This window comes from Mandrillus leucophaeus, unplaced genomic scaffold (genome assembly GCF_000951045.1).
Source record: "Mandrillus leucophaeus isolate KB7577 unplaced genomic scaffold, Mleu.le_1.0 Scaffold93, whole genome shotgun sequence".
Classification (NCBI taxonomy): Eukaryota; Metazoa; Chordata; class Mammalia; order Primates; family Cercopithecidae; genus Mandrillus; species Mandrillus leucophaeus.
Window position 1 is genome coordinate 3,822,346 of NW_012110141.1, and position 25,890 is coordinate 3,848,235.

General features: G+C 43.9%; 1 protein-coding gene across 2 annotated transcripts in view; it reads left to right on the forward strand.

Annotated features, from left to right (window-relative positions):
- Positions 1-619: 619 nt before the first annotated feature.
- MAMDC2 (MAM domain containing 2) overlaps positions 620-25,890 on the forward strand; it is a 174,184-nt gene continuing 148,913 nt past the window's right edge. For both annotated transcript variants that reach the window (XR_001004910.1, XM_011970153.1), the window contains exons 1-2: positions 620-1,414; positions 1,761-1,874. Coding sequence is in view for 1 of the 2 variants with exons in the window: in XM_011970153.1 (XP_011825543.1) it covers positions 1,381-1,414; positions 1,761-1,874 (148 nt within the window). In the remaining variant the exon portion in view is untranslated. The remainder of the gene's footprint in view (positions 1,415-1,760; positions 1,875-25,890) is intronic.

The window sequence follows — 25,890 nt, forward strand, 5'->3', positions numbered from 1 at the left end:
ATGAGACTGGAAGAAAGCATTGAGGGGCTGGATAGTGAAAGAAATAGGAGTGATAGGGTAGAACTTGGAGGCACTCTCGTGTTAAGGAGTTACAGAGGTAACAGCAAAGAGGCTGAGAAGAAGCGGCCAAGAAAGACAGGAAACCCAGCGGTCTGGAAGCCAGGTGAAGGCATGGGAGCAGGTTGAAATGATGGCTCAACAGGGGTTTGTTAGGCCAGTGGTCCTGAAAGTATTGTCCCAAACCAGCTGCAGCAGCAGCAGCCTCTGGAAACTTATTAGGGACGTGCAGCCTGTCAGACCCACTCCAGAGCTACTGGATCAGAAGCGGAAGGTGAGGCTCTTCAGCAGATTCTGATGCAGTCAGGTTTTAAAACCACTGCCCTCCTCACAAAATTGCCTGCACAAAATCATAAATGGGAGAAAGGAGGAGGAGGAGGAAGAAGAGGAGGGGAGGAAGAAGAACTCTTTACAGGAAGAGAATATTGTTGGAGACCCACTTAGTGCCCAAAGCAAACAGGTTCCTCAGAATTAACTGCCTCCAACAACCCCCTCCCAGTTTAAAGCCTCCCACTAATCAATCTATCATGGCTCTTTGGAGAGAAGGAATGCCCCCATTTCACCGGACGGAGGGAATGCTGAGCACCAGGCATGCCAGACATTCCACCGGCTAAAAAAAGTGGGGGTGGTATTCCACGGTTAGCTTTGCTGGACCGTAAATGCCGAAACTCCTTAGATATAAAGCTTATTCCACCCAACCGTTTCCAAATTTTCCTCCAGGCTGTCCTAGGAGAATTCCACCCTCCTTCATTCTGGGGAGAAGAAGTTAAAATTAGGGCCAGCCCTGCGGGACTGACATGCCAGATGCAGGGAAGCTGTCCCCAGAAATAAGCGAGTTCCCACCGCGGCTGGGCGGGGCGGGCGCCTCCGGTCCCAACCCAGCGGAGGGACTCCTGGAAGGCCTGCCCCTTCCAAGTGTCTGCAAGGGCTCTGGTCCCAAGCTTTAAAATCCTGAGCGAAGGCAGTGCTGGCCGACCTCTCCTTTCCCAGCCAGTCGTGGCTGGCCTTTCAAAGTGTGCAGTTGTCTCCTCCCTGTCCAGCCCCACCGTCGCCCAGGACCAGCTGGGCCGCGGTCTGACCTGAGGCTGCTGCTCAGCGCCGGGGCGCTGGCGCTCTCCATTCGGGCACCTTCCAGCAAACCACTCAGCTCCGGGAGCCGCTCTGCAAAGTTGGGCAGCTCAGAGCACAAGCTTTACCTCTTGACTTCTCCCTTCCCGGGTCCCCGGCGCCCCCGCCTCCCACGATCCCTTTCACTAGGAGCAGCCTGTCCCAGGGGGCTGGCAACTTGCACCTCTTCCTAGTCATCCTCCCTGAAACGCGACCATGCTGTTAAGGGGCGTCCTCCTGGCGTTGCAAGGTAAGGCCGGGACCCCGGGACAACCCCGGAGACGCTCTGACTACTCGCCTCCGCTTCTGCTGCCCCCGGGGGCCCGGCTCATCGTGCTGGGCTGGGCCATCCGAGGGCGCCTCCCGATCCTCCGCAGCCGCTAACTCCCTCCGCTGGCCAAGCGTGGGGTGGGGGTGGGCGTGGGGTCGCTCAGCGGAGGGGCCCGGGGATGCTGGGGGACAGGTACTGCATCCCTCTCCCACCCGCTCCCGCTCGTCTTTCCCCCACTTTCACCAGGTAGTCCCCCTGGGGCTCCCCGAGTTGGTTCAAACGCTCCTGGGGGGAGCTCGAACTGAAACTCGCTTTGTGCCCGCAGCCCTGCAGCTCGCCGGTGCCCTCGACCTGCCCGCTGGGTCCTGCGCCTTTGAAGAGAGCACTTGCAGCTTTGACTCCGTGTTGGCCTTTCTGCCGTGGATTTTAAATGAGGAAGGTAAGGGGGCTCAGTGGAGAGGGGCGCGAGGTGAACTTTCTTCCTTGATGGCTTGCTTTTTTTCCCCACATTGGTAATGTTATCTTGGAGTTAATTCCCCGCGGCAAGAAAAGTGTGAGTCATGAATCCTCCTTCAGGCCCTCAGCTGTGCTGCAAGGGATGGCCGAAGCAGGCACGGGGCGGGCGGGAGGCAGCCCTTTGTTTACCTGGCCTATGGGTAGAAGCTTAAAATTTGCGTCTCACCCCAGCACTCCTTAATGGAAGGGAGAAACAGAGCACAGCTAACGATTGTTCCCCACCAGCTATGTGCCCTCTGCAGGCCAGCAACCTTTCTGGTCCTCAGGAGACATGTCTGTGAGTTGGGAAAAGTTGGATGGGACTAGCTCTCCTTCAGCTTTGCAGAAAAGGTTCCACAATTCTGTGATGGGACCTCAGTGCTAAGACATCAGGTCTGCCTTAATCCTGACAGCGTTTTTTGCTGCATGATTTCATCCTCACACTCGTGTTTATAATCCTGCCCTGGACAAAAGAAACCATGTACACTGCCAAATGCCTGGGGTCCCTGTCTCACTGGTGGGCTTTGTCTTACTACTCTATACTGTTTGGGTCCCGGACAAAGTTGAAATGTGGGGTCTTCTGAAGTGTCTTCATGCCTTTATATAGGTTTTTTTTTGTTGTTTTTTTTTTGTTTGTTTGTTTTTAAAGTGTGGTTCTCAGTACCCAATAGCAGGCGGCACTGGGTATCCCTTCTCCTTTCCTTTCTCTCTCTCTCTTTTGTGCCCACCAGTGAAACCTGCTGCCCACAGACTATTTGGATTGGAAAATAGCCTTCTTTAAAAAACATAGTACCCTAGATGAAACCAGCTCACCTCCTTCCCCACTCAATTGCCCTCAGGTCCCAGATCCTCCCACCTGGCTGCCTGGGGGAGGATGGAGTCCAGAACCCCTGGTTAGATGTATGAACTGTCACCACAGCTTACTCTGCCCCAGGCCTTTACTCAGGGTTCTGCATACATTAGCTCCTCTGACCCTCACAGGTAGGTGATGTTGGACCCATTTTACAGAGGAAAGAATCTCAGCCACAGAATAGTCAAATGGCTAGTCCACATCACAGTGTCACTGAGTGGCTAACTCTGAGTGTCTAGTTAGGAAGAAACAGGAAGGAACTGGTTCAGTAGTAATCTCCATCTTTATTGCCAAGTCTTGACTACTACAGGCTACTTAGGAGTGGCTGGGAAAAAGCAATTCCTGATTTATTATTCGAGGGATTCCTGTCTTGCTGATGGCTTTAGGAAAGTCTCTGTAATCTCACCACTCACCTTTTCCCTATACTGGCTGTATGGAGGCATTGTGGGAGATGGCCTTAGAAATGGAACGAGACTGGCTTTGGAGAACACTCTTCTCCAGCACGGGGCTTCTCACACCTCAGCTGCATCAGAGTCACCTGGTGGGCTTGTAAGACACAGATTGCTGGGCCCCACTCCCCGAGTGTCTGATTCAGGGGGACTAAGCATTTCTAACAAGTTCCCAGGTGATGCTGATGATGCTGGTCTCGGGACCACACTTTGAGAACTGCCGACTTCCACAGTACATGTACACACACACACAACCTGTGCTGTTGTTGACTCTGAGTAGGGCTGGCACTGGGGCGAAGGAGCTACTTGCAGGACCTGAGAGTGAACAGCTCCTTAAGTCTTGTTCCCTAAGCACTTGGCTTGCCTCATCCTAGTGCTGGCCCTGAGAAAAGGAAATCAACATCATTCCTTAAGCCAGGAGCCTTAGTTAGTCTCTGAGCCCCTGCCTCTGGCCCTCTGTCAGGATGGGGGGCCCCCTCACAGCCTGCCTCTGGTCAGTGGGCATGCCACAGCATGCTTAACACAACTGCCTCCCAGACCCACAGGAAGTCTCTCTGCTGAGTTGGCACCTCTGCCCTAGCACGGCAGTTAAACCATCCCCCTTCAGGGAAAACAGGAAGACGCTTATAGAAAAAGGTGATTACAGTTTAATAGTATAATGAAGGCACTGTGGCTTTGCTTTCTGCATTCTTTCTAACAGCTACTGCTTTCTAGCTCAGGACTGGGACTACTGGGTTGGCTGGGGGAAGTTAATTTATTCTCCTCTGAGCACTCCAGGGTGGAGCAGGCAGGTTACGCTCCAGTTGTTTCAGCTTCAGTTTTTCAAAGGCCAGAACTTGGACGTAACGGTGTACTCCAGGCTCCAGGGCAGCGAGGTAGGTGTGTGGCAGTTGCTATGGTTGCCTGCTAAGAAGACATCACTAAGAATTTCCCTTATAAGCCCATTTCTAGGTTGGTAAATTAAAGATAATAAAATTCTTCCAGGCTGAAATTTGGCAAGCTGTTCACAAACTTCTCTGCAAATGCACTTCTTGCTGCAGAAACCCTTTGAAACTTGTTCCATTCACCTTCATGTACCGGTTCCACCATAGAAAGTAGTGGGTTTCAGAGACTTTTGCCCAGATGAACTTTTTTTTCTTTAAGTTATGGGATACATGCGCAGAACGTGCAGGTTTGTTACACGGCTATATATGTGACATGGTGGTTTGCTCCACCTATCAACCCATCATCTAGGTTTTAACCCCAGATGCTTTGGGCATTTGTCCTAACGCTCTCCCTCTCCTTGCCCCCCACGACAGACCCTGGTGTGTGAAGTTCCCCTCCCGTGTCCATGTGTTCTCACTGTTCAACTCCCACTTATGAGTGAGAACATGAGGTATTTGGTTTTATGTTCCTGTGTTAGTTTGCTGAGAATGATGGCTTCCAGCTTCATCCATGTCCCTGCAAAGGACGTAAACTCACTCTTTTGTATTGCTGCATAGTATTCCATGGTGTATATGTGCTACATTTTCTTTATCCAGTCTATCATTGATGGGCATTTGGGTTGGTTCCAAGTCTTTGCTGTTGTAAATAGTGCTGCAATAAACATATGTGCCGGATGCACTTCTTATATGTCCATGGTCAGTAGGTTAGTTTATAGTGGAGAGAACAATGCAAGAGGCCAGAGAAGGGAGGTTAGTTGGGACACAGATCTGCAAATTAGGATTTCATCACAGGAGAATCAAATCTGGAGGTAGTTGGAAAAGTCGTCTTGTCTCTAAATATCTCGTTTGCTGCCTGAAATAGTATCTGAGGTTCACGCCTTTGATTTGGAGTATTAAGTCCCTAGATATCCCTGATTACAGTTCCAGTGTCTCTATTTCATGGCCACTTTAAAATATGCTTTATCTCCACTGGGCACAGAATAGGTAAGTTTTGACCAGGCATTGTGTTGGCTTGGGTTATTTATTCCAATGGCAGGTTCCCCCAGGGAACGCCAGGTGCGCTAGTACAGGGGATCGGGCACTGAAACCCGATTTTGTCTACTTTCTCATTTTGCCAATGGTTGTCCCGTTTTCTTGATCTCCCTCTATTCTTTTTGTAGAATATTTTAATTTTCCCTAACTTGTCAAGGGAAGTGATATTATCAGACTCAAATTAGAACTCACTTCTAAATCTTAAGTTTGAACTGAATCCAGCAAAGAAGTGATCTGGTTTTGTTTGTTTTTTGTTTTGTTTTTTTGAGAAGGAGTCTCACTCTGTTGCCCAGGCTGGAGTCCAATGGCGTGACCTCGGGTCACTGCAAACTTCACCTCTCAGGTTCAAGCGATTCTCTTGCCTCAGCCTCTCGAGTAGCTGGGGCATGCACCTGTAGTCCCACCTACTCAGGAGGCATGTGCCACCATCCCAGGCTAATTTTTGTATTTTTAGTAGAGATGGCATTTCACCACGTTGGCCAGGCTGGTCTTGAATTCCTGACCTCAGGTGATCCACCCACCTCGGCATCCCAAAGTACTGGGATTACAGGCGTGAGCCACTGTGCCCAGCTAGGGATCCATTTTATCCTGTGAAAATCTTTCTCCATTCAGTTATCCTATAAAAAAAAACATCTTTATTCACAGCTCAGAGGATCTGGGAACCCCTTTGAGCAGTGGTCTTCAGCTGAAATCCGGGCTGCTTATTCCATTTTCCTGATGCCAGCTGCGGGGGCAGAGGCCCTTTGCCCTGAGGATTCTTGGAGACCATGCAGTTGGCCTCGCATCCAAACAGGCACAATTCAGAAGAATCATTGAGTGGATTTTGGCTTCATTCTCATTTTTGGACATTGTGGCTTAGCACCTTTAACTGAACTCGGTGAGGAAGCCTCTCGAGGAGCTGAGGCAGGGGAAAGCCAAGTCTAAGTGTTACCCCTTAATTAGGAGTTTGGAATACTCAGCTTTCTCCTGGAAGAAGAAAGTAGCTGCAGAGATGTCTCAGGTGAAGAGGAGGTAAAAAGAGAAAATGAAAGTATTTGTTATAGAGAAGACCTACATTGTTTTTCCACAGTAGGAGTCAGGGCTTGAGAAATCGCCTAATACAGAAAAAGGCTGGATGGCTTTTGTATCCAGGAGTGAGTGATAGCATCTGAGGCAGACAAGTGGGCTACAGGGTTGGGCATCACAAAGGGGTGGGGTGGGGGCATGGTAGAATGTCCCCGAAATCACGTGTAAATACATGTGTGTTTCTCTCTCTGATACCTTCTTCCTTCACCCAAACTTGTCCCTTCTCTTTTAAGGACACTCTCGGCTCCTTGGCCATCTGCGTTTCAGTTCTGCACTCAGTCATGTGCCAGTTATTATTAACAGTGATGAATCCTGCCTGATATTTCTTGGGGCTGGAGCCACAAATCTGGCAAGGATCCCAAGTTCCTGGGAGAGGACAGCCAGTCTTCTCCTTCCTGCAGACTACAGCTCCTTTCCTGATTTTGGAGGGCTGATTCAGCATCCCACCCTGACATCACAAAGTTCATAAGGCCAGGGACGAGTTATGCTCATCTGCTTGGGGCTACTTGGTCCTGCGTTATGGCTGCAGGTTGTTCTTAGAGCTCTCTAAGCAGAAGTACAATCCTCACATTGTATGAGGCCTGGAAATCGGCATGAGTCGGGGCTGTTCCTTAACACCCTCTGGGAGAGATGGTCGACCCCAGAAATGTGACCTAGTTACCCTTGCAGTATCACATGCCGTTTCCTGCTGCTGCCCTGGCTGTGACCGCTGTCAGGTTGAGCACGGCTGTGCTGTGCTGTGCTGTGTCTGAGGGCAGCCTTGCTTCTGCCTTGCTTCCTGAGAACCCAGATCCTAGAGCTGGGCCTTGGAGGTCGTCCAGTGCAGCCTCCTCATACACGGACCAAGTCAGGCAGCCCTTGGACAGGGCCTCAGCTCCTTGGCTCTCCACCAGTTCTTTTTCCTCCAGCACTAGAGGAAAAATCCCTGTCTCCACTTTGGGCTCTAAACTCTGAAACTTTGTTGTGTTGGAAACTCTTCATCAGAGAGCTAATTATATTTCAGACATGTGGAAGAACTCAGATTCCAAAGATGCAGTGTTTGGAGCCTACCAAAGCCACAAACACTACATTTTATGCCATACCATGTAACATGTATTCACTCTTTCAGATGTATAGGGATCCCACCTGTCTGCGATCTTCAGCCTGTAGAAAGGGGCCTGGCACATACCAGGTGCTCCATAGATACTTGTTGAATGAAAGAACCTGTTGAATGAATGTATTAGATCACGAGCATATCCTTAAGCATTTTCCTATGTGCTCCTGGTTCATTCTGCCCCTTTAAAGGTAGTTCCTTATCATGAAGAATGGCTTAAGCCTCGTGGTTAATATAAGCTCTGGAGCTGGGTAACTTGGATTAGAATCCAGGCTCTGCCCTTTCAAGCTGTGTGGTCTTGGGAAAGTTATTTATCCTCTCTATGTCTCAGTTTCCTTGGGTATAAAATTGAGACAGTAAAAGTACCTATCACATGACATTGTTGTGAAGACTATATACATTAATACATTTAACACAGAGTGAGCACTTTATACATGTAACCTGATGTTATTCTTACTCTTACTTGATATGTCTTTTATCAACATCATAAACTTTATAAAGAAACATTAGTTTTTCTAATTCAGACAGCTTTCCAAAAGAGCTTTTGGGGAGCTAAGGAGAGTGTAGTTTTCTTTTGCCTATAGTTATGCCATCTACTCTTCATTCCAACCAGAGAAAGAACCTTATTTTTCATATCATTTGGCTCTAGTTTAAGCACTGGAGCCTCATCTCACTTTTGTGTGGCTGAACAAGGTGTGGATATAAAGTAATAACACTGAGTTTCACACTTAGTATATAGTCTCTCCCAGCAGATGACACATTTTTCTCTATAAATTGTTGGTTGTTGCCAAGAATGCTTTGCTTCCTGCTTCATTATTCTCCCATCCCAGCCTGCTAGTGCCTCAGCATCAAACAGCTCCATTAGTGATGGCGCTGGTGCCTTCTGTGATCTCTCTCTCCTAGGTTCTTGAACAAGATCCTAACCCTTGGCCTTCCTGTCAATCAGTCTGGGTTCTTGAGTTCCCTTGCCTGACCCCTCCACTTGAGATTTAACTCACCTGGGGTGGTAATATCTGCCTGCTAATCCCTGCCTCTACTGGCTTCTGTGGATGTAAGCTGTGTTTGGGCAGCCTCCTCCTTATGAAGACCAACACCCCATCTGGTTTCCTCCCTACTCAAATTAGAGTTGCTGAATGGGAAGTGGCTACCCAAATCCTGGCCTGATCCCTAATAAGACACCTGGGAATTTTTAGGATGTTTCCCTTCCCATAATTGCAGAAGTCAGCTAATATGTGGGGAGGAAAAAAAATAATTTTTGTCAGAGGACTTTATGCTTTTGTTGCCATCTTCAAATCTTTTAGCCTATAATTACCATGTTTTGGTAACTTGTATCTTGGAGTGTAATAATCATTTAAAAATTTTGGTTCTTAAAATAACAGAACCTCTTTGGTAGATCACCCCAGCATCAGTCTTACTTCTGTCTCTTATCAAACAATATTAGGTTTTGAAGAAGTTGAGTGAAATCCATTTATGTTAGTAGAGGTGATGGGTATCCCAATAAGTGGAGCTAGAAGGTAGTTAAACTTGTCTTGGACGTCCTTGTTGGTCAACCCTGATTTTCATGTCTAACAACTATCCCAGCACTCTCCTTCAATTTTTCTTATGCTTTTCTTAACTAACTAAATCATATAAATGTAGTTATGCATTCACGTCTAGGTTCTTGGAGTGTTTGATTATATATCCATCTATTTAATGTATATTTACCTATCTAGATAGATAGATATAGTTTCACCTATGCAATGGTTCTCAGCCCTGGCTGGAAATTAAAACAGGTAAAAAAAAATATTTTAAAGCTATATCCAGGTCTTACTCCAAGAGATTCTGATTTCTTTGTCCATAAATGGGACCAGACTTGGTATTGTTAAAAACAACACACACTGACAGACTCCCCAGGTGATTCTGATGTGTGTACATGGTTGAGAAATGTGTATTGGAATGGCTTTCAACTCCCCAGCTTCTCCAGATGTAAGAAAGAAGAAATGCCCTCATCTTAAGAATCTTTTGATAATTAGCAATTGCCCACAGGCTAATGTGCAAAATGCCTTGTTTGGCCTTCAGGGCCCTTCACAGTTTGCTCCAAATTATGTTTCTCCTCTTCCCTCCTATTAATCTCTAATGTGCTGTTCATTCAACACGCCCTTTACTCACTTGCTTCTTGTTCTATTTGCAAAGTTCTCTTTACCTGTATAATGCTGCTTTTCTATTCTCCTGTCTCATGCTCATCTATTTAGGTCCCACCTATGCTTTAAGGTCCAGTTGTTTCTTAAAACATGCCATAACTTTTCCGGATGGAAACCCTCCCTTCCCATGGCTCTCTTCACTTTCCACTGTGTAAGTCTCCTTATTGGCATCTCCTGATAAGAGTCTCCACCCTGTCACCTCATCAGACTGTTATGTCTCTGAGAACAGGAATTACATTCTCCTTACAATGCCTGACAATGTGTGGCATCAACAAACACTTTGAATTTAACCAATCTCTAAAGTCATTGTTGAGATTGATAGAAAAAAAATTAAAACGCTTAACATTTTTTTCCTGTAGTAAAAGAGGTTGTGTTTAATAATCCTTCCTACCATGAGACTTCAAAGAGTTTGAAGGCTTGTGTTGTAATTTCCAAATATAACAGCAAAGCAGTATTACAGCTTGTCTCACCAGTACATGGCCTGTTTCATCCCTAACTTGCCAATGGACAAAAAGCTCTTGGATTATTTACCCATCAGAGCTGCCTAAGTCCCTTGACTCTCTGCCATCACAAACAATCACAGTGCAACCTTGAGAGTGGCGCTGCTGGGTCTGGAAAGTATTTTTTGGCAAAGGATGACCAGAATTTGAACTAGCAATGGAGAGTGGGTGTTTCTGAGGCACTCGGTTATAAGATGTCCATAGTACCCACCTTGATGTTTAAAAGCACATAAGGATATTTGTCTGCTCTGGGAAGAAGTTCTCATATATGGTTATGACAAATGGAGAAAGCAGAGGATCAGGTTTGCAAGTCAGTGAGATCTTCCAGAATATTTGCTTTCTCTACTTTGTGAGAAATTTGCATGTGTTTTATGGGATTCTGAGGCTAAGAATAAGATAATAAAACAAGTGGCATCATTACCATAATTTCACTGCATCATGAATAAATAATATGTTTTACAGAAAAAGCTACTGCAGACTATTCACACTGTGAACAAGCATCTAAGTGTCTACTATCCATCAGGTTCTATGTTAGTAGTTGGAGGACATAGTACATGAGTACATGGTCCATAGGGTTCACAGTCATGGTCCCTGCCCTTGGTGGTGGCCCTAGGCCAATAGAGGAAATAAAAACCCATAATTGTGGTAGAAAGTAAAAGGAATTGTGTGCTAGTCAAGGCTTTTCATTTGATCAAGGAGTGAAGGAGGTATTGGAAGGTTATCAGTTAGCTCTCACAATCAACAGGAAGAATAGAGAGCAACATTTGGGCAAGAGTAATACAGAGATGCAAGGTGTAGGCAAGGTACTTCTGGAAGAGGCATTTGTGTGACTTTATCACTGGACATTTGTTACTTCACTGCTGGACCTGCCTGTTCATTCAGTAGCTGTGAGGAGGCTCCCTCAATTTGAGGCAGACAGAATTGCCAATGGGGAGGCTAATTAGGAGGCTACCTATAGATCTAAGGAAGAGATTACGAGGGCCTGAATTAGGGCAGAGGTGTTAGGCATGAAAGGCAAGGGGTAAATAAAGCAACTTAAAGGGGATTAAGTTGGTAGGGCTTGAGTACTGGTAATGATGGATAGGAGTAATGAGTCAGAGGAAGAGTGACTCTGAAATTTCTAGTTTGGGCAGCTGTTTGGTTGATGGTGCCAACAGTTGGGAGAGTTTCAAGAGGAACTTCATGCTTAGGATAGAAAAAGATATGATCAGTTCTGAGCTGCCTGGGACACATCCAAGTGGAGATTTCAAGCAGGGCATTCATGTAAGAATCTAAAGGTCAGGTATAGTCTGGGCAGGACTATGGTAACCTTCAGCAGAAAGGCAGTGGTTAAAATTATGAGCAGAGATGATATCACCCAAGGAGAATGAATAAAGTAATAACAGCAGGAGACTAAGAAAGATGCCTTGAGCTCACATTTAAGGATTAGGTGTAGGAAGGAGATGGGGACATGAAAGAAACAGAACGAACTGGGTATGTATGAGGAGAATTAGGAAAGTGAAAGATTGTAGAAGCAAAGGAGTTAGGAATTTCAAAAGGAGGATGTGATCAGTGGGGCCCCATGCAGTAGGGTGGAAGAACAAATGGGAAATGTCAATAGTTGGTAGAGACTTCTCAGCAAAAAAAGTTTAGATGTGAGAAGAAAGGGCTTCAACCGTACCTACAAAGAAACTTTGAGATGAAAGTTTTTATTTTTGTTTTTGTTTTAGGAAGGGGAGACTTGAGCTTGTTTCTATAGTGAGAGGAAGGGACCAGCAAAGAAAGAAGATTGAAAAGAGGGGGGCTTCTTTGCTAGCTCTGGATTAGATCCAAGTTCCACTTTGATGGTTCAGAAACCCTAAGAGCCTAGGAATTCCTTTGTCCCATGTAATTCCAAGTACCCTCCACTGAGTGGCTCGTGGGCACTGGAGTGTCAGCTTCAAGTCTGTGAAATTTCATTTCTACTGTAAATACAAGGGAAGTAGGAGCTTGGGCTGAATCTGTGGTAATTATGATGTGCCCTGGAACTTACTCATTAAGAAACAAAACCAAGGCCAGGCATAGTAGCTCATCCCTGTAATCCTAGTACTTTGGGAGGATGAGGTGGAGGACTGTCACTCTAAGGTCAGGAGTTCAAGACCACTCCTGGAGACTTAGCGAGACCCTGTCTCTTTAAAAAAACAAAACAACACACAAAAAAAGTCTTTTATAAGCTGCAGGAGAATGTTTTAGGTCTATGCAAATATTACTGTATAATATATTCTATTTCAAAGTAGTTCCCAGTGAGAAGTGCTCAGTGAAACTTAATGAGATAGTCATGCAATAGCTTCCTATGCAGCCTGGGTCTGTGATCTATAGGGAGCATTTAATAGTGCCTGCAAAGCAGATTTACTTTCATCATCTTTAACTTTCACAACAATCTTGAAGGTGGTTATTCTCAGTATTTTACAGATGAGAAAGTGTGAGACACAGACAGATTAGGATAATGTGCCCAAAGCAACTCAGTTGGAGGTGGGAGAGTGGGGATATCAAGTCAAACTCACCTGGCTTGAACTTCATGTGGTCCTAATTCACTTGGAGTTGGATGATGCCTTTGTTCTTCCAGAGGTCAACACCAAGAAAGTCAGACTTGCAACCCATATGCTTCTCTACAGAAGATGGGGAACCTCTGCCCCCATCATCAATGTTGATGATGTCCCAACATTACAACTCCTTCCCTGAGTTCTAGGCCCTAGCTGCAACTAGTGCATCTCCCGGGCAGTGGTAAGCCTTTGTAAGGCATCAAGTAGAGACAGGGAAATGTGGTTTTTACTAATTTCTTTTCCATAACAGATTAGAGTTTGCTCTTGGAACCATTTGAAGGATTCTCCTCTCAGTCCTCAGCATAATCTTGGAAGAGAACTTCAGGGAAATTTTATAGCTTGACCTAAAATACTTTGGCAGTCTTAAGGAGTATTCCTAAACTTTAAGTTCATCTATTCCTACTGTGAAAGAATTGAAAGAGTACACAAATAAATGTGCTTTTGCAAGCTGGTTGCCCTTCTAGACAAGAATTTTGGTACTTCTTCATTCTATTACTCTTAACAGAATGGCAATGTTTCTATACAGTCCTGTGATATATAACTTTGCTAGACACTTAGAGAAATTTCCATTCCTTATTTGAAAAACTTTTGCCTCACTGCCAAGGAGAGCTGAAGTATTATTTGGGGCTATGCTTATAAAGAGGATGACTTTAATATGCTTTTGCTTCGGTGAGGAGCTGACTCCTTCATTTACCAATATTTTATAACCAAAACAATCTAATCCAAAACTATAACTCAGCAAGTTTTCTAAATGTCTACAGATTTCTTCTATTTCTGTGACTTTATTAAAAGTGAATAATAGGGTAGACTGTTGGAGAATTTTCTTTTGAAGTATGTTTTGATCCTATATTAGCTAACTTTAAAGTATAAGCTCTACGGAAAGAAACTCTGGTTTTCCATTACAAATCCTGAAAATTGGCAACAGCCATCTGAAATCCCACTGTTGTTTCTAAAAATCTTTTTTCTTTTTCATTAAATTCTGATGAGGAAAATGTGAGTTAAACTTTAGTATCTTTGTTGTCAACTTATGTTGTCAATATAAAATAGTTAAACTACTTATACATAGTCCTATACTGAATATTGCATAATACAGGATAAGTGATATTGGGGATTACACATCTGAAGATGCATTGTATTGGCACAAGGTGTGATTCATTTTCTCTTGGGCTTGTGGACTAGGACTTAGAGTACTTGCTTTACAGCAGGGGGTCCCAACCCCCAACCCCCAGGCCACAGATCAGTTCCAGATACCAGGAGCCCAGCCACACAGCAGGAGGTGAGCAGTGGGCAAGCAAGTGAGGCTTCATCTGTATTTGCAGCCACTCCCCATCACTCGCATTACCTCCTGAGCTCCACCTCCTACCAGATCAGCAGCGGCATTAGATTCTCATAGGAATGGGAACCCTAAGTAAATTGCGCAGGTAAGGGATCTAGGTTGCTGCTCCTTATGAGAATCAGAATCTAATGCCTGGTGATCTGTCACTGCCTCCCATCACCCCTAGATGCAACTTCCTTTTCTTTTTATTTTATTTTATTTTACTTTTTTGAGAAGGAGTCTCACTCTGTCGCCCAGGCTGGAGTGCAGTGGCGCGACCTGGGCTCACTGCAAGCTCTGCCTCCCAGGTTCAGGACATTCTCATGCCTCAGCCCCCTGAGTAGCTGGGACTACAGGCACTTGCTACCACGCCCGGCTAATTTTTTTTTTTTTTTTTTTGTATTTTTAGTAGAGACAGGGTTTCACCATGTTAGCCAGGATGGTCTTGATCTCCTGACCTCGTGATCCGCCTGCCTCGGCCTCCCAAAGTGCTGGGATTACAGGCATGAGCCACTGTGCCCGGCCCTAGATGCAACTTTCTAGTTGCAGGAAAACAAGCTGAGGCTCCCACTCATTCTGCATTTTGGTGAGTTATATAATTATTTCATTATGTATGAATAATAATAGAAATAAAGTGCACAATAAATGTAATGTGCTTGAATCATTCTGAAAGCATCCTCCCACCCCCTGGTTTGTGGGAAAATTGTCTTCCACAAACCAGTCCCTGGTGCCAAGAAGTTTGGGGACTGTTGCTTTAAAGAGTATTGAATTCAAAAGAAAATTCTGCTGTCAGAAATCAATCCCACGTTTTTACACCATCCCCTATTAAAGAACATATCAATAATTACCAACGATGTCTTAGTTTCTGTCTTGATCAAGTTTGATCCAAGTGGCCCTCTTGCCTATCAAATATGCTATTACGCAGCTTTTGAGAGAGGATGAGGGTGACCTATATGTGTAACAGCTGAAAACAGACAGCCCAGTTGCCTTAGAATATTCCTCAAGCCTCTTGTCTCTCCACAAACTCAGCTACTCACAATAAAAACTGCTAGAAGACGAAAACTGTGCAAAATTGTTTATATTTTTAATTAACCCCTTTAATTTGTCAAGATGGTTATTAGGAAGTCATTTGTACTTTTGGAAGCATATTCCTGTCATAAAATAAGTTTGGACACATTTATGAGTGATCTCTTGCTGAGCACAATATTAGCCTAGTAGTCTAAAAATTCTTAGAAAATTAATTGGTCTTGGAAAAATAGATAATATTTGCCATTATTTCCATCCTAATGTGCAGTGTATCACAGTCATGCACAAAAGGCACAGGTTTTTAGACTCAAGTGATTTAAAGACTTTTCCCTAGAGACACTGACAAAGGAAAAAGCCTGGAGAGAGACCATCTGAGATTTCGTTTCATTCTCCTTTAAGTTTCCATCACAAACCACCAGGTGTGCTGCAGAAGGACTTGCCATCCAGTACCCTCAGCTGGGAGCTAAGGATGATGCCTGGGATGTTTTATTTAAATATTTGAAAGTGGATACCTTGATAATCATTTAAAAATTTTATCCTCAGATTTCATTTCAGAGTTGCTAAAAATAAGCTCAAAGACCAAAGAATTTCTTTGTAAATGCAAGCATTTATAGGGCACTGCGTAGGCATGTTGGCATTGAACTTGAAGATTCAATAGGAATATGAATAATGACAATTATTTTATTGAACAATTATTGAGCAATTATCACCAAACACTGTGCTAAGTGCATGATATGCATCATCTCATTTAATTCTTATAATCCCCCAATGAAGAAGATGCTCTTCACAGATGAAGAAATTGGGATTTAGAATTTTTTTAACATTCCCAAAGTCATAGAGCAAGTTATTGGTGGAGCCTGGAATTTAACCTAGGTTTATGTCTGAAGACTGAGAACATAACCATTCTGCTTTGTCGCCTCTCTGTTTACATCCTGTCTTGACATGGGGTCTCAAAGCGTCCTTGTGATAGAAATAATAATAGTTATAAAAATAGATATGGAGTGATTTCTTTTGGGTATATGTTATTCTCAGTGTTTTATATTATTAATTAGTTTAATTAATAATATATCACCTCCCAAGGGCCTGGTGAGGGTGGGTCCTATTTTTATACACATTTTATGGTTGAGACCGGTGAGACAGACTGAAGCCTGCAGGTCTTCAAGGTCCTAGGCAGCATGGCTATATTTTGTAACAGATATCCTGGCTCCTGCCTGCTTTCTGTGAGGGATACAGCAATTTCAACATTCATTTCTTTTCTGCTGCACTTTGAGGCAAGAAACTTTTCTACTTGAGTTCTGATGTGAGTGACTAACAGAAGCATGTAAAAACATTAGTTCTCCTAGATTCTCCCATACACAGGGAGAATTGAATTTGTATTTGAGGAAATGAATTCTAACTTGGGAAAATTTGAAATCCATCATTTTCTTTAGAAATGGCACAGGGCCCTGGAACAACAAGAATTTTCTGCTTGGTTCCAAGTTCCAAATGAGATTAACTTGAGAACTCCTATGAGAGCCTCACACTCAGAGGATCCCCACGACTGCCCTACATTCTCTGGACAAATTCCAGTAGAACTATGTTTCTTGATCATCTTGATGGGCTTGTTTTGAAAATGAGTGAAGTATCCTTATACAAAGAAAAATGAAAATGTAATATTTGCCTGCTTGGGTTATGCAAAAAGTTGTATGAACTCAAACAGATAGGGATGTGAAGCGGGAAACACCACAGAAGCCTGGGAACAGGGAAAGTCCTTCAACCGTGGGATAAAGGCAGAGGGGTGAGATCAGTCTTCTGTCTTTCCATCCTGTAGTGGGCAACGTCTTTTGACCCCTGGCACACGAGCATGCGTCTCTCATTTAATTCTTACAACCCAGTGAGGAAGGTACTCTTTACAGATGAAGAAACTAGGGTTTAGAGAGTTTGTTTTAACATTTCCAAAGTTCATTCTATGGGACATGAACATGTGCATTAGGAAGCCATAGGAGAATAAGGGCCTATGTTCTATTATCCTTCTTGTTAAGCTCATCTTTCATGACCCCCTCCCCTCTTTCCTCCTCCTGCTGGCTCTTGGTTCTTTATGACTTGCTTTCCCAAGCCTAGAACAAGTTCTTTCCTCATTCATTCAGGTAACCTAGTGCCATTATCACAAAACCAACACCATGTTCCACAGTTCGAAGACAGTTTCAATAAAGTACAGGTAGACAGAAAGCTTCTGCCACAACATTCAGTTCTTTTTGGCCTCAATCCTTGAAAATAGATTTATTCATTGATTTTCCAGAGACAGTGTAATGGCTGATGGCTGTATTAGGATCTATTAGAGGCTAAGAGACTGAGATCAAAGGCTATGCTTGTGAAGCCTACACTGCCACACCCAAATACCCAATTCATGAGCTTCCTTGACTAGAGCTCAGTACACTTGATTCACTAATGAATTAAATAAGTAAAGGTGTGTACTAGTGCCATTTCCTACGCATGTCTGGAACCCTCTTCCTTCAGACCTTCACACAGCATTCTCTGTCTCTTCATTCAAGCCTTGGTTGAAATGTTAACTTCTCTCTTGAGCTAAGATCGACCTTAATTTCAACCTTCCTCACAGTCACCTGATTGTAATTCTCTCACTAGCACATTGACTCTCTGATATTTTTCTTGTGGATTTAATTATTTGTTCATTGTCTATCAATGCTGCTAAACTCTAAGCTTTGTGTTTATTGTCTACCAACCCTGTTAAACTCTAAGCAAAGAATCCCTCTCACTTGTGTCACCAGATTCTCCTGTGCCCAACACAGTGTTTGGCACTGGAGAGACACTCAGAAAATGTTTGACAAATGGATGAATGAATCTTAGTCCCTGTGGCAATTCAGACTTAGCAATATATGAAGGCTGGCACCTTGTCAGGCTTTTTTAAAATGAAAAGAAATGCCAGATGAGCTTGAGCATCATGGAGGCTTCCTGCATAAGTGATGTGTTTCCCTCAGGGATGTATCTAGGCAGAAGCAGTGAATAGAATAGATGAATTTTTCAGTTATGCTTTCATCCCGCTGTTGTGGCACCCCCAACTGTCCTTGTCTGCTGGTTTGAATGAGTGTTCCACTGGGAAAATAGATTTATTTCCCAGGAACAGGATAGCATTTTCTTCTTTTGACAAGTCTAGAAAGCAATTCCTGCAGCAAAGAAAAGATACGTAACATGTAGATACTAAATTCCAAGACACTGCCCAGTCATGAGTAAGAAGAGAGGGGTGTGTGTGTGTCTGTGTATCTGTGTGTCTGTGTCAGAGAGAGAGAGAGAGAGAGAGGTAAATCCTTAACTAATCTGTGGCTAGGTCTTTCCAGGCCCAGATGCTGAATTGGTTGAATTAATTGTTTAAACAATTGTCTTAATTATCTTCCCTTCCCTAAGATAAGCCACTGATACTTGGAACCCATCATGTTACTCAAACTCCAGGTAACATGGAAAACACTCTCTCTCATCATCATGGATTTTTCTTTTTTCTTTTTTTTTTTTTTTTTTTTGAGACAAAGTCTCATTCTGTCGCCCAGGCTGGAGTACAGTGGCCGGATCTCAGTTCACTGCAAGCTCCACCTCCCAGGTTTACACCATTCTCCTGCCTCAGCCTCCTGAGTAGCTGGGAATACAGGCGCCTGCCACCTCGCCTGGCTAGTTTTTTGTATTTTTTTGTAGAGACGGGGTTTCACTGTGTGAGCCAGGATGGTCTTGAACTCCTGACCTCGTGATCCGCCCGTCTCGGCCTCCCAAAGTGCTGGGATTACAGGCTTGAGCCACCGCTCCCGGCCTTCTTTTAGGATCCCAAATGACACAGAACTCAGTGTAGAGCTCCCAAAGCAGTTTGGAAAAATAAAGCCAACGAATGGATGTGAGTGACTGGCGCTAGTTTTCATGCATCCTTATGCAAATGCACAGTGTGTTGCACTTCTATACCTGCCGCTCAATGGAGGTGTGGGGTAGCCAGTATTACAACCAAGAGTTTAGATCTGTGTTCCCCAAGCCCACGTAAATAGAACCACAGCTACCAATTACTGCCGTTTATCATGGGCCCCTACAATTTTTGCACATTCTACCTTGGTTCACACAACCACCCTCTGAGGTGAGTGACATTCCTTCTAGTTCACAAATGAAGAAGCAGAAGTGTCTGGTGGTTAAATGGTGTCTGCCTGACATCACACAGCTAGAAGTGGCAGGGCTGGGATGGGAAGTCTTGTCATGGTGTCTATCCTGCCTCCCAAAGCACTGTCATTATTTTCAGATCCCTCTTAAAGTACTTATCACTCTTTCGCTGTATTGGTATTCTTTCAGAACATATCTTTCCCCTCCTATTAGGCTCTAGAGGTTGGCATCCATATCTCTTCCTTCTCTTCATCCCCTGTAGGGTCTTAGTGAAATGCTCTGCTCAAAACAAGCCAGGAACTGGACTAAGGTGAGGAAAATGAGGCATTCTCCTTGGGTGCAAAATTTAAGATGGTGCCAAAAATCAAAGGAACAAGATAAATAATATTTTAATGCACTATTTAAAAACTCAAAATTAATGCAAACATTCCATGATGAGCAAAATAACAAACTTTTAAATGAAGACAGAGATGGCTTCTGACCCTGCAGTTGGCCCACCCTAGTCCCAGTCCTGTAAGAAGCACTGAAAACTTGTCGAATGTATAGATTGTAGAATTGGTGTTTGGCTCTCGTGAGCAGAACATATGAGTAAGTATCCAGTGAAATGCTGCCATTCAGAACTCATGGATGAATCAGGTGGACTAAAACCCTTGGCCTTTCCTGTTGTCCATCTGACCATGAAGATGTTGATTCAGCTGTAATGGGATTCAGCTGTAATAGGATTCAGCTGTAATGGTCACGCCCAAGCCTTGAAGAATGGCCAGAGTCCAGCTTCCCTACCAGCCTTAGCAGCAGTCTACCCAATAGGGAGAGTTTTCTTAACAGAAGTTTAAATTAAAAACTGCCATTGGTAGTCTAAGATTTTGAAATTTCTATGCTGTTTCATTTTGTCATTTTTTCCCCTTTCCTGATTTTTTTAATTTCAAAAAATCAGAGTTGTTGTTTTGGAAGGATACACTGATATATACGTATGATATGTACACACACACACACACACACAAAAAAAAAAAACACACACACTATCTCTTTACACATTTATCTGTGTCTCCTCTACCATTCCCAGCCCTCTACCAGGGCTAGGGAGACAATAGGAGCTCAGTAAATATTTTTGAGTTATTAATTGAAGGATTGTAAGAGATGAGCTATAGGAAAAAGAATAGTTTTTTAGGTTTGAGCGTACTAAATCTATATCTAAGTCACCACCATAATTTATAGCTGACAAAAAGCTTTATACCAAACAAAAGATCAGATCAACAGGTCTAATTTGCTTCCATTTAAACCCATTTTCCATGCTGTTTTCATTGTTTGTATTTGGTACACTACTTAGCCAGATGAGGGAATCTGTAAGTGAAATGGACTTGCACTGTTGTTCCCAGTAACATTTAGTAAAACAGAAATTCTAGGTCCAAGTGTACGTTGGGTAGCTTCTCCTCTCAGCAAACAGGCTCAACTGCAGAACAAATCAACGCTTTTATGGGAACTTTAGTCTCTCCCCGAAGACATTTCTCCCCAGAGTCAACAGAATTAAAATATAGAAAACAAGCTTCAAGTCCGCAAGCTGTCAGACTGACTAGAAGCTGAAAGTTAGAGACAAGAAAAGCCCTCAGTGGTGTAACAGCCGGGAACTGGGCAGAACAGTTTTTCTTCTTTCCTGTAAATGTGGTCTTAACTGGAGCACCAGGGTTGGAGCTCTGGGCCTGGCTGTTGAAGAGGAGGAGCTATTTCCATCAGAATGAATTCTTCTACTGCCTAGGTGTACTCTATGTAAACAGGCGCAATCTAGAAAAACTTAGCACTTTTCAGCAAAACCAAATTTTTTTATTCATTTGACAAATATTTACTGAGCATCTTCAGATGCCAGGTGCTGGGAACTCAACAGAGAGTAAAATAGTAATATCCGTCTCACATGGAACATGGGTTATGGTGAGGGGAACTTAAGATAAATGACTAGGCATAACTCCAGCACTTTGGGAGGCCGAGGTGGGCGGATCACCTGAGGTCAGGAGTTCGAGACCAGCCTGGCCAACATGGTGAAACCCCGTCTGTACTGTAAATACAAAAAGCAGCCAGGCATGATGGCAGGCGCCTGTAGTCCCGGCTACTTGGGAGGCTGAGACAGGAGAATCACTTGAACCTGGGAGGTGGAGGCTGCAGAGCCGAGATCACACCACTGCACTTCAGCCTGGGCAACAGAGTGAGACTCTGTCTCAAAAGAAAAAATTAATAATCAGGCAAACAACAGTATGATGTGCTGGGTTGTATAAGTTTCATGGAGATGGAGAGAAATATGACAGCAAAAGGGTAGCTGTTTTGGCTCAGGTTGGCAGGAAAAGACTCTCTAAAGAGGAAAGTGCTGAGCAGAGGCCTCAATGAGAGACGGAGTGAGCATAGTTCGTGATGTGCATGTCCTCGTTCATCTTTGTAGTGCCTCATCCAATACTGGGCGCAGAGGAGATGCTTGGGAAATATGTATTTCATAAGTAAAAAGAAAAATATAAGAACGTTCTTTACTACTGTATTTCAGAACTAAGTATTTAGATAGCCACCTTTTGAAAATAATGTTAATTTCTCTTATAACTTAATGTCTCTTCATTTACCATTAGATGTTAAAAGATAAAACAAGAAAGTGATAATAGAAAAACTGTGCTGCAATGCAACCTCAGTGAAGGCCCCAGCCTACTTCATGAATGTTCTGGCTCTCAGATGACCCTTTTGTGTTTCTCCAAGTCGAGGAAAGAGGGTTAAACCCTATGTCTAGTATCCAGAAAAAGGCATGTGATCTTGGATGTGCCAGCTATTTTCACTGAAGAGGTCTGACCAGGGGCTTTCCAGTGCTTTCCAGTGGCTGTCCCACCATCTGGGGTAATAAGCCCTTCAGTCCTGAAGAGGGATCTGCAGTGCAGCATCTCCATGTCCCATGGAGGGACGCTCCTGTCCCTCATCTGTGGCATAGATATTGTCGGGATACTCTTTTCTGCTTGCTCAGATACCGCTTCCAGTAGATTTCCGGGCAGCTACCATCAATCCTATCAAATGGCTGTGCAGTGGAACTCATTTGCTTTACACATTTTAGGAAAAAGGTTGCCCATATGCCTACCTTCAGCAAACTTATCAAGTACAAGACAAAAAGTGTACAGTGAGCAAAAAGTAATCGATTCCAAGCTCTTTCATCTGAAAAGGAGATCAGGTGATCCTAGGGGCCAGTCATTGGCTGGTATGATCTTACATGAGTTTATTACCTAATGAAAGGATCTTTCAGTTTGGTAATGTAAGTGGGAGATGCAGCTCTTTTGGATAATTTAAGAAAATCACATTGCTTATGAGGAAAACATCTCTTAGACACTCTTTCTAGCTGCAATAAGCCTGCCTGCCAGTATGGCCCACCATTGTGGTGTTACCATGACAAAAACTCATCACTGAGACACTAGATCAGAGAAGCAGACCTTAGTGTGCCACCTTGGGCAGCCCCATGCAGGTCTGAATGTGCTGAGCCATGTGATCTTATGCAAGGACTTGTCTACATTTTATTTTCAACATCATTAAAATGAAGAGAATCCCCAATCTGTGTATCCCATAAAGAGTCCCGTGTGGCTCAAATGAACTAGTTCGAGCTGATACAAATTACAAACTTTAAAGCATGCTACCGTGTGAGCTGGTGTAAGACTTATAAAGAGAATCCAGAGAAGAGTTAAGCTTGACAGTTTTGACATCTCAAAAGTATGAGAGACGATAAAAATAGGGAAAATATTTATTTTAGTTAACTTGTGAAATAGGCAAAGGGCTCTTTTATGAGTATTCTGGGCACAGATGCTACTTCTTAAAAGGCATGATAATGACTCTGCATCTAGAATAGCCTGTATTTGAGGCACAGCCTGGAGTTGGGGATCAAGTGCAACAGCATTTACTGAGCACCTCCTCTGTGGGAGTGGGAGCACTTGGCTGGATAGGATTCAATGACAGTGGAGGCAGGGACCTTTTCTTCAAAAGACTAAAAGCCAATAGGGGGCCAGGTACAGTGGCTCATGCCTGTAACCCCAGCACTTTGGGAGGCCATGGTGGGTAGATCACTTGAGGTAGGAGTTTGAGACCAGCCTGGCCAACACAGTGAAACCCCATCCCTACGAAAAATACAACAACAACAAAAAATTAGCCAGGCGTGGTGGCAGGCACCTGTGGGTTGTATAAGTTTCATGGAGATGGAGAGAAATATGACAGCAAAAGGGTAGCTGTTTTGGCTCAGGTTGGCAGGAAAAGACTCTCTAAAGAGGAAAGTGCTGAGCAGAGGCCTCAATGAGAGACGGAGTGAGCATAGTTCGTGATGTGCATGTCCTCGTTCATCTTTGTAGTGCCTCATCCAATACTGGGCGCAGAGGAGATGCTTGGGAAATATGTATTTCATAAGTAAAAAGAAAAATATAAGAACGTTCTTTACTACTGTATTTCAGAACTAAGTATTTAGATAGCCACCTTTTGAAAATAATGTTAATTTCTCTTATAACTTAATGTCTCTTCATTTACCATTAGATGTTAAAAGATAAAACAAGAAAGTGATAATAGAAAAACTGTGCTGCAATGCAACCTCAGTGAAGGCCCCAGCCTACTTCATGAATGTTCTGGCTCTCAGATGACCCTTTTGTGTTTCTCCAAGTCGAGGAAAGAGGGTTAAACCCTATGTCTAGTATCCAGAAAAAGGCATGTGATCTTGGATGTGCCAGCTATTTTCACTGAAGAGGTCTGACCAGGGGCTTTCCAGTGCTTTCCAGTGGCTGTCCCACCATCTGGGGTAATAAGCCCTTCAGTCCTGAAGAGGGATCTGCAGTGCAGCATCTCCATGTCCCATGGAGGGACGCTCCTGTCCCTCATCTGTGGCATAGATATTGTCGGGATACTCTTTTCTGCTTGCTCAGATACAGCTTCCAGTAGATTTCCGGGCAGCTACCATCAATCCTATCAAATGGCTGTGCAGTGGAACTCATTTGCTTTACACATTTTAGGAAAAAGGTTGCCCATATGCCTACCTTCAGCAAACTTATCAAGTACAAGACAAAAAGTGTACAGTGAGCAAAAAGTAATCGATTCCAAGCTCTTTCATCTGAAAAGGAGATCAGGTGATCCTAGGGGCCAGTCATTGGCTGGTATGATCTTACATGAGTTTATTACCTAATGAAAGGATCTTTCAGTTTGGTAATGTAAGTGGGAGATGCAGCTCTTTTGGATAATTTAAGAAAATCACATTGCTTATGAGGAAAACATCTCTTAGACACTCTTTCTAGCTGCAATAAGCCCGCCTGCCAGTATGGCCCACCATTGTGGTGTTACCATGACAAAAACTCATCACTGAGACACTAGATCAGAGAAGCAGACCTTAGTGTGCCACCTTGGGCAGCCCCATGCAGGTCTGAATGTGCTGAGCCATGTGATCTTATACAAGGACTTGTCTACATTTTATTTTCAACATCATTAAAATGAAGAGAATCCCCAATCTGTGTATCCCATAAAGAGTCCCGTGTGGCTCAAATGAACTAGTTCGAGCTGATACAAATTACAAACTTTAAAGCATGCTACCGTGTGAGCTGGTGTAAGACTTATAAAGAGAATCCAGAGAAGAGTTAAGCTTGACAGTTTTGACATCTCAAAAGTATGAGAGACGATAAAAATAGGGAAAATATTTATTTTAGTTAACTTGTGAAATAGGCAAAGGGCTCTTTTATGAGTATTCTGGGCACAGATGCTACTTCTTAAAAGGCATGATAATGACTCTGCATCTAGAATAGCCTGTATTTGAGGCACAGCCTGGAGTTGGGGATCAAGTGCAACAGCATTTACTGAGCACCTCCTCTGTGGGAGTGGGAGCACTTGGCTGGATAGGATTCAATGACAGTGGAGGCAGGGACCTTTTCTTCAAAAGACTAAAAGCCAATAGGGGGCCAGGTACAGTGGCTCATGCCTGTAACCCCAGCACTTTGGGAGGCCATGGTGGGTAGATCACTTGAGGTAGGAGTTTGAGACCAGCCTGGCCAACACAGTGAAACCCCATCCCTACGAAAAATACAACAACAACAAAAAATTAGCCAGGCGTGGTGGCAGGCACCTGTAATCCCAGCTACTTGGGAGGCCGAGGCAGGAGAATTGCTTGAACCTGGGAGGCGGAGGTAGGAGTGAGATCGCGCCACTGCATTCCAGCCTGGGTGACAGAATGAGACTCTCTCCATCTCAAAAAAAAAAAAAAGACAATAGGGAACAGGAGACAAACATCTAAATTCCAGGACAAATGTAATATGTGCAACAGGACAGATACAAGCATGTCTCAAGGTCCAAAGAATGGCGGAATTTTATTAGGGGACAGAGGACAGCAGAAAAATTTTCTTAAAGAGGTAGATATTACAATGCTGTAATGAATGGGTAAGATTTAAAAGGTAAAGCAAGACAGATACAAGGCAAAGCCTCAAAAATAGGTAACAAAATTTATTCCAATAAAAGAGTGGTTCAATGTGATTGCAGCAAACAACAGTGTGGAAGAACTATCCTTGCTAACACTTACTGCTCACCGCATACTATGCACTATCCTAAGAACACTAAGGGTATTACTTCAGGTAATTATCATAGTGGCCTTATGGTATCCCATATCTATCCCATTATCTATCGATAATATTGACCCCATTGGGTGGATGAGCACAGAGAGCTTAAGTATATTGCACATGGTCACCCCGCTAGTTAGTGGTCCCTGGCAAAAGCTGGAATCATGCTGGAGCCATGGAACCATGCTGGAGCCACAATAGGAGATGCAGCCACAAGCTAGGTGCTATTGCATAAGGCAGAGAAGGACAAGGAGAAATACCCA